Source organism: Sapajus apella, unplaced genomic scaffold (assembly GCF_009761245.1).
Source record: "Sapajus apella isolate SASKATOON/1434 unplaced genomic scaffold, GSC_monkey_1.0 scaffold6, whole genome shotgun sequence".
Classification (NCBI taxonomy): Eukaryota; Metazoa; Chordata; class Mammalia; order Primates; family Cebidae; genus Sapajus; species Sapajus apella.
The window spans coordinates 52,229,959-52,247,038 of record NW_022436946.1 but is presented as its reverse complement, the minus strand read 5'-3'; the positions used below and the strand labels follow the sequence as shown (position 1 = coordinate 52,247,038).

Sequence of the window (17,080 nt, the reverse complement as noted above, 5' to 3'; positions counted from 1 at the left end):
ACTTACTTTATTTACTTCCATATTTCTCAGTAATATGTTTATGTTGCCAGTCTGGGTTTTTCATGTTTGAGTCTATTGGTTTCCCATAAAGGTAGATGAAAGTTCAGGTTTTTTTTGCTGGGTGTGTTGACTCATGCCTGTAATCCCAGCACTTTGGGAGGCCAAGGCAGGAGGATCACTTGAGGCCAGGAGTTCAAGACCAGCTTAGCCAACATTGTGAAACCCTGTCTATACTAAAAATACAAAAATTAGCTGGGTGTGGTGGCACATGACTAATCCCAGCTACTCAGGAGGCTAAGGCAGGAGAATTGCTTGAACCTGTGAGTTGGAGGTTGCAGTGAGCCAAGCACCACTGCACTTCAGCCTGGGTGACAGAGTAAGACTCCATCTCAAAAAAAAAAGAAAAAGAAAATTTAGCTTTCTTAACTTATTCCCTGAAATCACCCCATTATATATACAGGCTTCCCATCCCTCTATTCTCTCAATTAGTTACACTAATACTTTGGTTGGATCATTATTTCATTTTTATATGGTTATGACAATATAAGTGTTATTTATATAATCAAACTATGATTACTTTTCCTTTCCTGGACAACTTTTGTTTTTCATTAATAGTTGTCTTTTTTTTTTTTTTTTTTTTTTTTTTTTTTGCTTAGGTTTTTATATTGTTATCAACAATTCAATCCTCAAACTCTCCTCTAACTGTAAATTGGTAGAAACTACATTAGGTTTTCTGTCTGTTTCACCTTCTGGTAAAAGTCTCTCTGGATCCTTCTGAACTGATCCAGTTTGCCTGTTCTTCATAGTTGCAGTTTGGGAACTTCCTTCGTCATCACCTGAGAATTCCTGTCATCTCTTTCTTGTGTTGAATCCTTGGTTTCCTGAATCACATGTCTTCCTTTTCTCAATACACTCCCTTGTTTAAGTGGAAAACATCTTCTAATAACTTCCTGGGAAACAATGCCTAGAAGATAATTGCTTGTACTGTACAAGTCTGAAAACATCTTTTTTCTATTTTTAGACTTTAAAAAATTGATAATTTGTTTGGATATGGAAGTAAACAGTGGAAAAAATACTTTTAGTTTTCTTTCCTTCTATTTTTTCTTTGCCTAGGTAATTCTCTGTTCTTTTCAAAATTTTGGTGATGCTTCGATATTCACTCATATTAAAGAGAAAAAAAGCTGGCTGGAATCTCTGAGAACATGGGCAGGCTTGTTATGCAGGGATTACCCCATAAAGTGATCTGGTTGAACCATTTATTTGGGAAACCTATGATGTCAGACTCCTTAGGTTTAGTGTTGGCTTAGTTATATTCCCCAGAGAATCATCTTCTAATTTCCCTGGATGATAAAAACCTAGCTGCTGGCATTCTGGAAGCTGACTAGAACATGAAAGCATAAGGGCTGCATGTTTTCTGTATCAACTTTCACTCTCTTTGTTTTTCAGATGGCATCTCCACCTTCAACTGAACCTGGCATTCCCCAGTCTGGAGATACTTTTATTTTCTCCAGAGAGCAAATATCTGATCTGTAACTGGGATGAGACAGACAGTAGCCATGCAGTACAGATTAGGAGAAGGGACCTAGGAGTTCAAAGTGGTTTTTAAATAGATTTTTTTCCCCTAGTTTTTCTATCGTCAGCTGTCTTAGCCAGCCTGGGCTGTTATAAGAAACTACCATAGACTGGTTAGCTTAAACAACAAACATATTTCTCACAGTTCTGAAGCTTAGAAAGTCAAAGATCAAGATGCTGGCAGATTCAAAGTCTGGGGAAGACCTGCTTCCTAGTTTACAGATGACCATCTTCTGGTTGTATTCACATATTGTTGAGAAAAGAGAGAGGAAACAAGCTGTTTTGTCTTTCCTTGTAATAGCACTGATCCTAACATGAGCTCTCCACTTTTATTATCCAATTACCTCCCAAAGGCCCTACCTCCCAATACCATCACATTAGATATAAGAGTTTGAACACTTGAAGTTTGGGGGAGACACATTCAGTCCATAGCATGAACCCCCTGCTCATACCATTGGTTCTTGAGTCTTTTGGGTAATATTCTGTGATACAAATTGAGTTTTTTCTTTGAATTGCCCACTGCCTGATTGGAATTCACTTTTCTTGTCTCCTGCTGAGTCCACTATTATGCATCCATCTGTTCTCTATCTTCAGTAAGTTTTATGTTTTTAATTTCTTCTCTTGTTTTCCTTGATCTTGGGGGTTTATTATTCTTGTTTCTTCATCTCTTTACTATGATTTCAGTGAGGTTTATTTCCTAAAGAGAAAGATGAAAAAAATATTTTAAAGAAACATTTCCTGAAATTAGGGCATGGGTTATACTCAGTGCAAACGTTTGAATGGACATGTGTTCAATTTGACATTTTCAACTGGAATCCTTTTGGTAAGTGTGTTAGTCCATTTTCACACTGCTGATAAAGACATACCCGAGGCTGGACACAGTGACTCACACCTGTAATCCTAGCACTTTGGGAGGCCCAGGTGGGTGGATCACCTGAGGTCAGGAGTTTGAGACCAGCCTGGCCAACATGGTGAAACCCTGTCTGTACTAAAAATACAAAAATTAGCCAGGCATGGTGGTGGGTGCCAGTAATCCCAGCTACTCTGGAGGCTGAGGCAGGAGAATTGCTTGAACCCAGGGGGCAGAGGTTGCAGTGAGCCAAGATCATGCCACTGCACTCCAATCTGGGTGACAGAGCAAGACTCTTGTCTCAAAAAAAAACAAAAAAACAAAAAACAAAACCCAAGATATACTGAGTCTGGGCAATTTACAGAAGACGGAGGTTTGTTGGACTTATAGTTCCATGTCATATGGCTGGGGAGGTCTCACAATCATTGTGGAAGGTGAAAGGCATGTCTCATATGGAGGCAGACAAGTGAAGAGAACTTGTGCAGGGAATCTCCCCTTTTTAAAGCCATCAGATCTCATGAGACTTATTCACTATCATGAGAACAGCACAGGAAAGGCCTGCCCCCATGATTCAGTCACCTCCCACTGGGTCTCTCCTACAACACTTGGGAACTTAAATGAGATTTGGGTGGGGAAACAGCCAAACCATGTCAGTAAGTTTAATTTTTATACACCTTTTACTAATTAGGAAATTGAGATGTGGATAAATATAGTAACTTCATGAAGGTCACATAAGCACTATTGGAGCCAGAATGTAAACCTCTTCCTCCAACAGTCTTCTTCCAGAACTCACTCTTCTTACCTGTATATTATACTGCACTTCCATGTGGTACAGGTTTCTTATTTTACAAAAGTATAGCTTGGAAGTCTCCATATCTTTGAGTGTGTTGTGCTTCTCATTTGGAAAGCTTTCTCCTTTCTCTCTATCCATTAGTGCTCCCTTACTTAGTCTTTATCCAGTATTCTAACCCATATGCCTCTCCTTTGGTAGGATAATATGGTGCAGCAGAATGTAAAAGCTGGGTTTGAGTCTCAGCTTCAGCAGCTACCAGTTTTACCTTAAACATTTCTGCTTGCTGAGCCTCTGGTTTTTCTTCTGGAAAAAGTCCCGTTTAATTCTTATAATGATCAATTGTTGTAAGAAGAAAATATGGCACATATACACCATGGAATACTATGTAGCCGTAAACAACGAGTTTGTGTCCTTTGTAGGGCTATGGATGAATCTGGAAACCATCATTCTCAGCAAACTGACACAAGAACAGAAAACCAAACACCACATGACTCACTCATAGGCGGGTGTTGAACAATGAGAACACATGGACACAGGGAGGGGAACATCACATACTGGGGTATGTTGGGGGGTGGGGGACTAGGGGAGGGACAGTGGGGCTGGGGAGGTTGGGGAGGGATAACACTGGGAGAAATGCCTGATGTAGGTGACAGGGGGGTGGAGACAGCAAACCACCATGGCATGTGTGTACCTGTGCAACAATCCTGTAAGATCTGCACATGTACCCCAGAACTTAAAGTACAATTAAAAAAAAAAGAATTAAGTGTAATAGCACATGTACATACATACACCTAGCCTCATATGTAGGCACTTGAACAACAGTGTTTAACAAACATTAAAACAGTGTTTCTCCAGTTTTAATGTTTCTTGGAGATGTAAGAAACGTATGAGGTTTTCCAAGACAAAAAATAGTAGCACATTAAGGTATATAGTGATTTAAGATACAATTCTAATTTTAGACATTTTAAAATGAGGAAAATTTGTTCTTTTCTCAATAGAAGAATATGCAGAATGTCTTACACTGTTAGGGTAACTGCAAATGTGGATGTTATGTCTTTAATTATAAGCTCTTTGATTTATGCCAAGGATTATAAGCTCTTTGAAGACAGACTATTTTTAATCTTTTTATGTCATTCTTGATATCTAGTTCAGTGATTAATGGAAATGTATTAAGCATTTAGCAAATATTTTATGAATGAACAGTCTATATATTACAACTCAAAAGTAAGACCATTTCTCTATTGGAAAATGGAGTCTGGATTACATCTAGATCATAAATTTGGGAAATCTAAATTGCATATTTTCTATGTGCTAGAAGGCAGAAATTAATCACTGGAGAATGGTCACTTGCCATTGGATTAAGAACTTTTTAATACAGGGCTTTCTAATTAAGTAAAATAATTACACATATGCTATAATTTTGTTGTATTATAAAGTAATATGGTGTTTATCATACAAATAATTCCTGTACTAGGAAAACACTCAAGATCTACATTGTATCATCTATAAAAATGAAGATGAATAATTTAATTTAATTTTAGCTGGTGTGAGAGCTTTAAGAAATTCTTTAATAAAAAATTTTTCATGGCAATATTTTTAAAAAGCACCTCAGGATGTTATAATTGCAGGTTAGGTTATTTTGACAAGACTGTGTAACCGATCCATGCATTTTATGTTTCTATTCATAGAGGAGTGATGGAGCTAAAAATTAAATTAAAATAAGAGCTGAAAAGGGGTGTGCTAATGTGACTGGAATAACTTCCACGTTATATTTTAGTTTGGTTGCCAAGGTCTTCAGCTGTATTCATGAGGGTGACTAGATACTATATCCTTATTCTTATATAAAGAAATTTTTAATATTTAGTATAACATTTTATTATTTTAGGGAATGAACTTCATGATACAAACGAAAACATCATGATTCAATATATGCAAATAATCTGTCATTTTAAAAACAGAATTACATTGTACTTTTACTTTATCTACTTTGGAGGATTTTGTAAGAATAGTGGTAGTCCTTGAGGCTTTAAAATAGTGAGCAAGATAGATGTGGATCCTGCCCATAAAGACAGAATGACCAGATAGTTTATCATCCAAACTGGGAAACAAGAGAACATGCAGGTGCACACACAGCTTGGCCTCAGAGATGGAGTGTTGGTAGGTTATCGTGCTTCTACACTTTGGATCTTCATCTCTCTCTGCTTGGGCCCCCACAGTACTTACGAAAGCTGGAAGGGAGTGTTCTAGTAAAACAAGCAAACTTTATGACTAGGTGTAGCAAGCAACTTCCCAGAGGAAATTTCTTCCAAGAGTGGTGAAATTTAGCACCTAGAGGAAGATGAGCAGTGATTGGAAAAGTGAAAACTGGGGCCCAGATGCTTTAAGGGGACAGTAGTGGAGAGGCCACTGTTTCAGGCCCCGGGGGGGCCTCCAAGGTCATGGTTTGCTCAGCATGCCTGTGGCCCAGCTTTGTCTGAGCAGAGCACAGATCATCCCATACCTGGAGGCAGTATGATCAGCAGGCCTGGCACAGCCTCTGAGCCATAGTTGAATGGAAGAGACTGGCAAAGGGCTGCCATAACAAAGTACCACATACTGGGTGGCTTGAACAACATGAATTTATTTTATCACAATTCTGGAGGCTACAAGTCCGAGATCAAGGTATTAACAGGGTCGGTTTCTTCTGAGGTCTCTCTCCTTGGCTTGCAGATGGCTGCCTTCTCCCCATCACGTGGTCTTTCCTTTGTTCTTGTGTGTGTTTTAATCTCTTCTTAGAAGGATGCCAGTCATTTTGGATTAGGGCCCATCCAGTAACCTTTTAACCTTGATTACCTCTTTAAAGGCCAAACCTCCAACATAGACGCATACTGAGGTATTGGAAGCTAGGACTTCAACACATGTGTCTTGAGGGGACCCAATTCAGTCCACATCAGGGCCTCCTTTGGAGACACCAGCATGCTGTGGTTGCAGGTTCTGATTCTTGGCCTTTGGCGTCTATGGATCAGGAAGGCCTAGGAGCATTTGAATCATCTTTAGAACAATGCCAAGTGTGTTATAGGTCCTATTTTTCACTTTCAGTGACAAAGGTATTACCTTACATAGTCTGTGAGCATCTTAGTTGTTGGAAACTTCCTTTGTACTGATTCAAAGTTGATGTTGCCTTAGCTCTCCTGCTGTGGTACTAGGTGCCTGAGGCTACTGGTCTTTTGGTTTCTTTAGCACTTCAGGGTATGACTGTGTCCTGGAATCAGTTCCTTTTTTATTCTGTTAGGTGTGGTTAAGGGTATGAGCTCTGGAGTTAGTCTGTTGGATGTGAAGCCTGATATCACTACTTACTAGTTGTACGTCTTTCAGTAAATTCCTTGACCTCATTATGCCTTATTATCCAGATCCATACAAAATGGGGATAGTAAATAAGGTAGGGAAAAGTTAGCACTGTGCTGGACACTTATTAAGTGTTTAATTAAGATCCTATCATCTTCATCATTATCACCACCGCCATCACTGTTGTTTCCCTTGAAAATGATACTGAGAAAGGCCTTCACTGTCACTCACATAATGACCTGTGCAGGTGGAGGAGGACTAGCATTTCCCCTATTCTTACTGAACAATTCTTGTTTACCATACTTTTCCTGGTCATCTTCCCATAACTTGTCTTTCCCATCCAGAAGCCCAAAACTCCTTTACCTTTGATTATCCTAAGATTGTATATAAGGCCAAGTTCTAACCGCTCCTTTGAGTTACTCATCCCTGGGGACTCCCACGTGTATGTATGTTGAACATGTAATAAACTTCTGTTTGTTTTTTTCTTTAAAAAATTATAAGCTATTATGGGAGTATTACACTAAAACATTATTAAACAAATATATGACAATAGCAAGAATAAACCAGTGTTGACAAAAGGAATCAAACTCTGTAAAATATTTTGAAGGGATTTATTCTGAGCCAAATATGAATGATCCATGGCCCCTGACACAGCCCTCAGGAGGTCCTGAGAACATTTTCCCAAGGTGTTCAGGATACAGTTTGGTTTCATACATTTTAAGGAAACATAAGTCATCAAAACATAAGTCACGAAGGATGTACCTTGGTTTGGTCCGGAAAGGTGTGACAAATAGAAGCAGGGGCTTCCAGGTCATAGGTACATTCAAATATTTTCTGATTGGAATTTGGTTGAAAGAGTTTAATTATTGTCTAAAGACCTAGAATTAACAGAAAGGAATGTCTGATTTAAGGTAAGGGGTTGTGGAGACCAAGGTTTTCATTACACGGAAGTAGTCTCCAGGTAACAGGCTTCAGAAAAAATAGATTGTAAGTAGATTCTCTTCTGGATTAGGAAAAAATAAAGAAAAAGGAATGGGATTCTCTTCAGAATATAGATTTTTCCCCACAAGAGTCAGCTTTGGAGGACTATTTCAAAACATGGCAAAGAAAACATATTTGGAGTTAAAATATTTTGATTTCCTTCTTTATCTGCCATGTGATGTTACGCCAGAGTCAGGTTGGAAAGCAAGTCATGCTATATAGGGTTAAATAAAACCCTTTGGATGAGACTTTATGTTTTGTAGGTCATAACTCCCCAGACCTCTTAGATAGGTCTTCAGTCAAGAGAAGAAAAAGGTCAGAGTCGAGTCTTCACCAGTCTCTTATATGTTGGTAGGATTGGTATGCATCCACATAATTAAGGTAGCTTAATTTTTAGTATCTTGTTTCCTTGCATGTCACTAAGATGTATAAGACACTTACTTTTTTCCTATAAGACACCAAGCAAATCACTGTGGTGACAGTTTTGCAAAAAAGAAAATATTTTATTCACAAGTCTGCCATGTGCAGGGCCAGGGATACAAATCTCAGATCCACTTCTCTGAAAATAGGGCTTGGAGTTATGTATGTGACAGAAAGTGGGTGCTCTAAAGTATAGGGAAAGATGATTGTTGAATCAGAAAGGTGAGGTAATTAGGGTTTCTGCACAAGGATAATTGAGCTATGTGGTTCTTCATAGGACATATGTGCAGAAAATGTTGGCACTAGCCACCATTTTCTTCATAGTCAAAGTGGAGTTTTTGACTCTCTGATATCAAAAGGATTCCTCTTCAAGTAGCTGTTGCAAGCCCAACCTGTGCAACCAACTTGTGCAGTTGAAGGTCTCAACTGGCTTGAACTAGACAAAAGCTGCCCTCTAGTTCCTGAAAAATAATTATAAGCACCATTACTACTGTGACTCACAGGCAGAGATCTTACCCATAAGGTAGCTAGTGGGAGTTTAGTTATGTATTGTTTGGTCATGTGACTTGCTACTGGGAGTTTTAAGATGAACTAGAAGTAAGTCATTAGAAGCTAGCCAGCTAGTTTGGAGGGCTTAATCATGTTTCACTTGCTCACTATTATAGTTTAATAAGATATTTATTTCATTTGTGTAAATATATGTTCAAGTTTGACTTCAAAAAAACTAAGTGAGACTGCAGCAACTTTGAAACATTTTAATAAAAGTAAACACTATAAAGAGTCAATGCTACTTACCAGATTATAGATAGATTCATAGCCGAATTCTTCTAGAGGTACAATGAGGAGCTGGTACCATTCCTTCTAAAACTATTCCAAACACTAGAACAAAAGGGACTCCTCTCTAACTCATTTTATAAGGCCAGCATCATCTTGATACCAAAACCTGGCGGAGACACAAGAAGAAAAGAAAATTTCAGGCCAATATCCCAATGAACATTGATGCAGAAATCCTCAATAAAATACTGGCAAACTGAATCCAGCAGCACATCAAAAAGCTTATCCACCACGATCAAGTTGCTTTTATCCCTGGGATGCAAAGGTCTTTCAACATATGCAAATCAGTAAACATCCATCGTGTAAACAAAACCAATGACAAAAATCACACGATTATCTCAATTGATGCAGAAAAGACCTTTGATAAAATTCAACAACTCTTCATGCTAAAAACTCTCAATAAACTAGGTATTGATGGAACATATCTCAAAATAACAAGAGCTGTTTATGACAGACCCACAGCCAGTATCATACTGAATGAGCAAAAGCTGGAAGCATTCCGTTTGAAAACTGGCACAAGACAAGGATGCCCTCTCTAACCACTCCTATTCAACATAGTATTAGAAGTTCTGGCCAGGGCAATCAGACAAGAGAAAGAAATAAAAGGTATTCAGATAGGAAGAGAGGAAGTCATATTGTCTCTGTTTGTAGATGACATGATTGTATATTTAGAAAACCTCATCGTCTCAGCCCAAAATCTCCTTAAGCTGATAGCAACTTCAGCAAAGTCTCAGGATACGAAACCAATGTGCAAAAATCACAAGCATTCCTATACACCAATAACAGACAGCCAAGTCATGAGGGAACTCCCATTCACAATTGCTACAAAGAGAATAAAATACTTAGGAAAACAACTTGAAAGTGAAGGACCTCTTCAAGGACAACTACAAACCACTGCTCAAGGAAGGACATAAATGGAAAAACCTTCCGTGCTCGTGGATAGGAAGAATCAGTATTGTGAAAATGGCCATACTGCCCAAAGTAATTTATAGATTCAATGTTATCCCCATCAAGCTATCACTGACTTTCTTCACAGAATTAGAAAAACTACTTTAAATTTCATATGGAACAAAAAAAGAGCCTGTATAGCCAAGACAATCCTAAGCAAAAAGAACAAAGCTGGAGGTATTACACCACCTGACTTCAAACTATACTACAAGGCTACAGTAACCAAAACAGCGTATTATTCGTACCAATATAGACCAATGGAACAGAACAGAGTCCTCAGAAATAATGTCACACACCTACAACCATCTGATCTTTGACAAATGGGGAAAGGATTCCCTATTTAATAAATGGTTTGGGAAAACTGGCTAGCCATATGCAGAAAGCTGAAACTGGACCCCTTCCTTACACCTAATACAAAAACTAACTCAAGAGGGATTGAAGACTTAAACCTAAGACCTAAAAACCATAAAAAAACCTAGAAGAAAGCCTAGGCAATACCATTTAGGACAGGCATGGGCAAAGACTTCATGACTAAAACACCAAAAGCAATGGCAACAAAAGCCAAAATTGACAAATGGGACCTGATTAAACTAAAGAGCTTCTGCACAGCAAAAGAAACTATCATCGGAGTAAACAGGTAACCTAAAGAATGCGAGAAAAATTTTGCAGTCTATCAACCTGACAAAGGTCTAATGTCCAGAATCTACCAAGAATTTAAACAAATTTACAGGAAAAAAAAACATCAAAAAATAGGCAAAGTTTATGAACAGACCCTTCTCAAAAGAAGACCTTTATGGCCAACAAACATATGAAAAAAAGCTCATCATCGCTGGTCATTAAAGAAATGCAAATCAAAACCACAATGAGATACCATCTCACACCAATTAGAATGATGATCATTAAAAAGTCAGGAAACAACAGATGCTGGAGAGGATGTGGAGAAATAGGAATGCTTTTACACTGTTGGTAGGAGTGTAAATTAGTTCAAACATGTGGAAGATGGTGTGGCAATTCCTTAAGGATCTGGAACCAGAAATATCATCTGACCCAGCAATCCCATTACTGGGTATATACCCAAAGGATTATAAATCATTCTACTATAAAGACACATGTATGTGTATGATTATTGCAGCACTGTTTACAATAGAAAAGCTTTGGAACCAACCCAAATGCCTATCAATGATAGACTGGATAAAGAAAATGTGGCTCATATACACCATGGAATACTATGTAGACATAAAAAAGGATGAGTTCATGTCCCTTTCTAGGGCATGGATGAAGCTGGAAACCATCATTCTCAGCAGAGTAACACAAGAACAGAAAACCAAATACCACGTGTTCCCACTCATAAGTGGGAGCTGAACGATGATAACACATGGACACAGGAAGGGAAACACCACATACCGGAACCTGTTGGGGTTGAGGGGATAGGGGAGGGATAGCATTAGGAGAAATACCTAATGTATTTCTGACGGGCTGATGGGTACAGCAAATCAACATGGCATTTATATACCTGTGTAACAAACCTGCACATTCTGCACATGTGTCTCAAAACTTAAAGTATAATAATAATAAAAAGGAAACAAAATAATTAAGATTATAAAAAACAGGGACTTACTAGAAATGAAGGACATTCCACTAATGAACATTTTCTAAGGGTGAGGGTAGTAAATAATTTCAATTATGTGAAAAAAATTGCTATATTTTAAGAAATGTGTGCTGTGTTTCTGGGGGTAAATGAGTAGCTTCCTCTGGAGAGCTTGGAGGGGGGTTTCTGAGTCTTCACCAACAGTAAAGTCGTCTTGACAACAGTCCTGGAAAGGTTGCTGCTATACACATTTTTGGTATTAAAAACACTAGTATTTGGCATTAGCAAAAAGTGAAACAAAAGAAAAAATTGAGATACCTGTCACTGGAGCAAATCACTACATGACTCATATTTGTATTCTGTAACAAAAAAAGACACACAATGATGTTTACTGAGACCCTGTGATGTGTCAGTCCTTGCACTAGGTACACTACAGACACTATACAGCCCTGTGACAAGGTGGTATTATCTGTATTTTTAGAAAATGAAGAAATTGAGTCTTGGAAAAGGTAAGAAACTAGCCTAGCCTAGTTGCTCATCGATATGTGCAAACAGCTTCATTTTGTATAATATATGTTTTATTTTTGTTTGCAAGCTAGATTTATTTGGTTGTGTTTTTAATCACAATGACTAAAATTTGTGCTGCTAGTCTTCTGGGGGTCATTACTCACTTTGAGATATATTACAGTAGCTGAAATTTTTTTTTGAGACGGAGTTTCGCTCTTGTTACCCAGGCTGGAGTGCAATGGCGCAATCTCGGCTCACCGCAACATCCACCTCCTGGGTTCAGGCAATTCTCCTGCCTCAGCCTCCTGAGTAGCTGGGATTACAGGCATGCGCCACCATGCCCAGCTAATTTTTTTGTATTTTTAGTAGAGACGGGGTTTCACCATGTTGACCAGGATGGTCTCGATCTCTTGACCTCGTGATCCACCCGCCTCGGCCTCCCAAAGTGCTGGGATTACAGGCTTGAGCCACCGCGCCCGGCCCTTGAACTTTTACACTGCTAAATGAAAACCACTGTGCCTGTTGTAGGGGAGGGAGAAAATATTTTTTCCTCTATCCACCTTAGATTTTTCAGCAGGGGCCCTATATGTTAGATCACCAAAGACAGATTGTATTTCCATGTTCATCACAGATACACATGGGAGCACCCAGTGATGAGTAACCCAAAGGAGTGGTTAGAACTTGGCCTTATATATGGTCTTAGGATAATCAAAGGAAAAGGGGTTCAGGGATTCTGTATGGGAATGACAAGTTATGGAAAGATGACCAGGAAAATTACTGTAAATAAGAATTGTTCAGTAAGGTTTGTTGTGCAGATTGAAGTAAGTACCTTCTTTGTTGATAAGAGCTAAGAGTCCTCTTCTTCCTGGTCCAGGAGAGCAAGAGACCTTTTACAAAAAGAAATTATGAAAATTTTCTTTATAAATGTAATTGTTCTTTACAAAAGGAGAACGGTACCCTGTATTTAGAGTTATTCCTGCATCTGCTGGTTCTCAATGGCTTTTAGGTCAAAGTGATCCATGTGCTAAGGAGGCATATTTTGGAGTGGCTATTCTGGTACCCTCCCTGCCTTGTTTTTTTATAGTAGTTATGTAACAGAGGCAAATCCCTTCCTCCTTCCTGGGTCCATTAAGCTGAACTGAGAGGCTGATGGATACTTAAAATTTTAACATGTTTTCTTAACTATGTATTCCTTGTCTTTAAATGTTTACTAAAATCAATAATAAATTCTCTGTTCACCAAAATTACATTTTCATTATTCAGTGTTTGACCACAAAGCTCCTGAGGGCCCAAGGACAGGGCCTGCTTGAAAAAGAGCTCAGAGGAGCCTGACTAGAGTTTGGTCTGGAAGAGAATCTTTGTCGTGCCAATGACTCAGAAGATTGTAGATGGTCACAGTTGAAAGAGATCTCAAAGGTGATCACTCTTAAGTGACAGAAAAAAAAAAAAGCCACCTCATATACTTCAAGCCCCACATAACACTCCCTTGGGGGTTGTGAGAAATGTGATTCTATATCTGAGAGTGTGTGAGCAGCCTTAAATGCTGGCTACCTGGAGAGCAACTCTGGCCTTTCTTCATATTGCTCAGCATTCAGCTGGCTCAGCTCTGATCATTTCTGGATTCTGCGGAGGGGAGCTGCAGGAGAGGAACTGCAGGAGACTGGCCTGGATCTTCCTGGGCTGTGGAGGAAAACAGCCTTGGATTAATCCACATACCAGACATGAGAAAATGTGCAAGGAGGTGGGAAGAGGGAGAAGAGGTCTGGCTGGCTGGAGCTTACAAGTAGCCATGCTGTTCGCTCTACTTAGGGTGAGGAAAACGTTTTATGAAACAAATGTATTTGCTAACAAATTTTAATTCAACGTAGACATTTTAATTTAGTATGTAAATATATAGAAGACATAGGGAATAATAAATAGTAAATAATATGTAGTAAAAATAGTAAATAATAACAAACCTTTTCCAGGTTGATTAACCCTTAACTCATTTTAACTCACCTTTTTTAAAAAAAATAACTTTTATTTTGGATTTAGCAGGTACACGTGTAGGTTTGTTACATGGGTATATTGCATGATGCTGAGGTTTGGGATACAGATGATCTCATCACCCAGGTAATGAGCATAGTATCTAACAGGTAGTTTTTTAGCCCATTCTCCGTTCCCCCAGCCCCCTTCTAGTTGTCCCCAAAGTTTGTGGTTCCTGTCTTTAGGCCTAAGGATACTTAATACCTAACTCACTTGTGAGAAGAACTTGTGGTATTTGTTTTTCTGCTCCTGCGTTAATTCATTTTGGATAATGGCCTCCAGTTGCATTCATGTTGCTGCAAAGGACACGATTTTCTTCTTTTTTATAGCTATTAATACATAGTATTCCATGGTGTATATGTACCACATTTTTAAAATCCAGCCTACCACTGGTGGACACCTAGTTAAGTGACCTTTAAAATGGTGTCCATTTCCCTAAGCTTTATAGGATAACAATTCAACAATTTTTGAAAACACCTGATTTAGTGAGTTTGTCTCCAAATGATAAATGTCTGTAGAACAGAATTTCATTTGTCTTATTATTTTTAATGATCATGTTTGAAATGAAACATATCAAGTTAGATGTACCGTTTAATTCGAGATTATTTTAATTTTAGGATTTTTGTTCTCCATTCAATTGTTGGAAGCATTTTGAAAACATTGGACTTTCAGAAAGATTAAGGGTTTATACCTCCCTATAGTAATAAATATTCTTTGCAGTTTTAAAGCTCAAGTGTCCATGTCTGTTGGAGTTTGTGTTAGGCTACAAAAGACTGGAGTTTATAACCTGGATTCTGAAAGGACACTGTAGCAACATTAGGTTGCTAAGCAAGTCTCTTGGCTAATTAAACAATGTGCCTTGAATTATTCTGACTGCCTGTGCTGCTCAGTTGTAATGGAGCAATTAAAAATGACACTCACTTTTAGGTTTGTTAAGACTTAAATTAGAAGTAAATGAAAGTAGAGACATACTATGTTTAATAATTAAAAAAAGAAAATAAAAACCAAAAATATAGTTGTATGAAAAACATTCAAAACAACCTAACAACCTAATGTTCAATAAAATGGAATACTTAACCAACTTATAACATACTGTATGAAGTATTATGCAGTCAGACCAATTGAGGGTTTGTACACAATATAACAAATATTATATTTCAGTCAGATTGTAAATCATAGCTCTGTCTTTTATACAAATCAGCAGACATAGGCACAGCTTAACATATTCCTTTCATAAGCATTTTCATCCTGTTATTGTTTTTCAAAATAAAATTGAGCCCGAAGGAAGCCTATTTAGCTTATCCAGATTATAATTAATTTAGCCACTTGGGTGTATTAGAAAATGGGAGTTAGACCCTCTAATGAGAGCTGTAAAGCATGGTCCTTGACCAGGACCCAGACTATTCAAATAGTTTATTTTTCTGGTCAGAGTTACTCCAATGATTAAAAGCAAAGACAGGTGTTGGGGGTAGGCACTAAATGAGTAAGTATATAGCCAAGGAGCAGTTTCAAGCCTGACAACTGCATCCTGTTATGTGTTTCAGTTATGCAATCTTGACAAGAGCCCCTGTAAGAATCCATTTTTTATCTCCTGCTAATTTTTATCCTACCTATATGTTATTTTTTCCACCTACTTTTTAGAAATCTGCTTCTTGAATAGAAAATTATATTTCTATAGGCACTTAGCCATGGGGTACTTGATTTTAATTCCACTAATTATATTTGGAGGGAAAAGAAAATCTCTGTAAACAACAAGACAACTAGTATTTGTGGTTTAGACCATTGTATCTTTATTTGATCAAGTCTTAATCTTTTTCCTTTGGCCATCCCATCTGATGTTTTAATTTTTACGTCAACATTTAATGACTATTGTTGATTCTCAAGCATATTTTACTTCCTAGTCCTTGAAGCTTCAATGATGTGAACAAACTTAAAAAATATCCAGAATCATTACTTGTTTTGTAAAAGAGGATTGTGTCAGAATATTTTATGTAGACAGTAAAACTCTCCAAGCTGCCTCCCTGGAATTCAAAAGCTTTAGCATCATAAAGACTCAGAGTGTGCTTTTCTGCATTTAGCTCAATGCACCCTTTTCTCTTGTCTTTTTATTCAGCTGGAATGCTTGCTGATTCTTCTGCACACTTCTGAGGCTGAGAACCTGAGGATCCCACCTGGAAAATGCCTTCTGAACGCTGCCTCAGGTATGCCCTGCAGGGTATGTCCCTGCATAGTGTAGTGAGCCCTGAAATAGGTGCATTGCACGTTCCAGGATCAAGCACAGAGCAGGGGCTTAATGCATATTTGAAGGAATCAACAAACTAGTTATAGTTTTTGTGAATTTACTATGGTAGCACAAGGATTAACTGCTGTGACCTAGGTATTTGTCAAACCTAAATATGTTTCCTGCTTCTGTGAATGATACTACTTTTTAATCTTTTTTTCTTATTTAGGATGCTAATTTCCCTTAAACAAAATGCTACTATAAAGGTATATGATTTTAAAAAAGAATCAGAACATTGTACATATGTGTGTGTGTGTGTATATATATATATATATACACACACACACACACACATATATATATACACACACATATATATATATACACACACACACACACACATATACAAACACACACACACACATATATACAGTTATAGATATCTAAAGAAAGAGAGAGCCCCTTTTAAAGCAATCACTTTGGGGAGTACAATGCTTATTCTCAAAATGGTGACAACATTTCTTTTTAATAATTCGTTTATTTAATAGATATTAATTAAGCCAAGCACTTTGCTTGGTGCTGAGGACCCAGCTATGAATAAAGTAGATAAGCTCCATCCATCTTAAAAAGGGAAAGCAGACATTAAATAAGTACACCAGTAATGATGCAAAAATAATTGTGAAAGTGCTCCAAAGGAAAAGCACAGGATAGACAGAGCAAGCAAATACCTACCTGAGAAAGGCCCTATACCTGAGACGTGAAGGGGAACATGCCCTGAGGCAGGAAGGAGCTTGGCACATTCCAGAAACTGAGGGGCAGACAATGAGAAAATGCATGGCATTCGTTTGAATAGTCTCACTTGGATGTAAATCTGCATCATCATCTGAGGGATCAGTCAAAATATCTTCAGAGCAAATAATAAGAGAGATGATAAACCTGGAGAATACATTTTTCTTAAGAACTGACTGTCTGTAAAGTAATGAGACCAGCTTCTTCCCGTGACTCTGAAGTTATTAG

At 38.0% G+C, this 17,080-nt stretch overlaps 1 protein-coding gene across 6 annotated transcripts in view; it reads left to right on the top strand.

Moving 5' to 3' along the window:
• KLHL32 (kelch like family member 32) overlaps positions 1-17,080 on the top strand; it is a 203,050-nt gene that overhangs the window by 29,333 nt on the left and 156,637 nt on the right. For 5 of the 6 annotated variants that reach the window (XR_004267642.1, XM_032274400.1, XM_032274403.1 and 2 more), the window contains exon 2: positions 15,956-16,043. Coding sequence is in view for 4 of the 6 variants with exons in the window: in XM_032274400.1 (XP_032130291.1) it covers positions 16,021-16,043 (23 nt within the window). In the remaining 2 variants the exon portion in view is untranslated. Of the gene's footprint in view, positions 1-3,736; positions 3,775-15,955; positions 16,044-17,080 lie in introns of those variants that run through there. The other variant, XM_032274398.1, reaches the window with a different exon arrangement.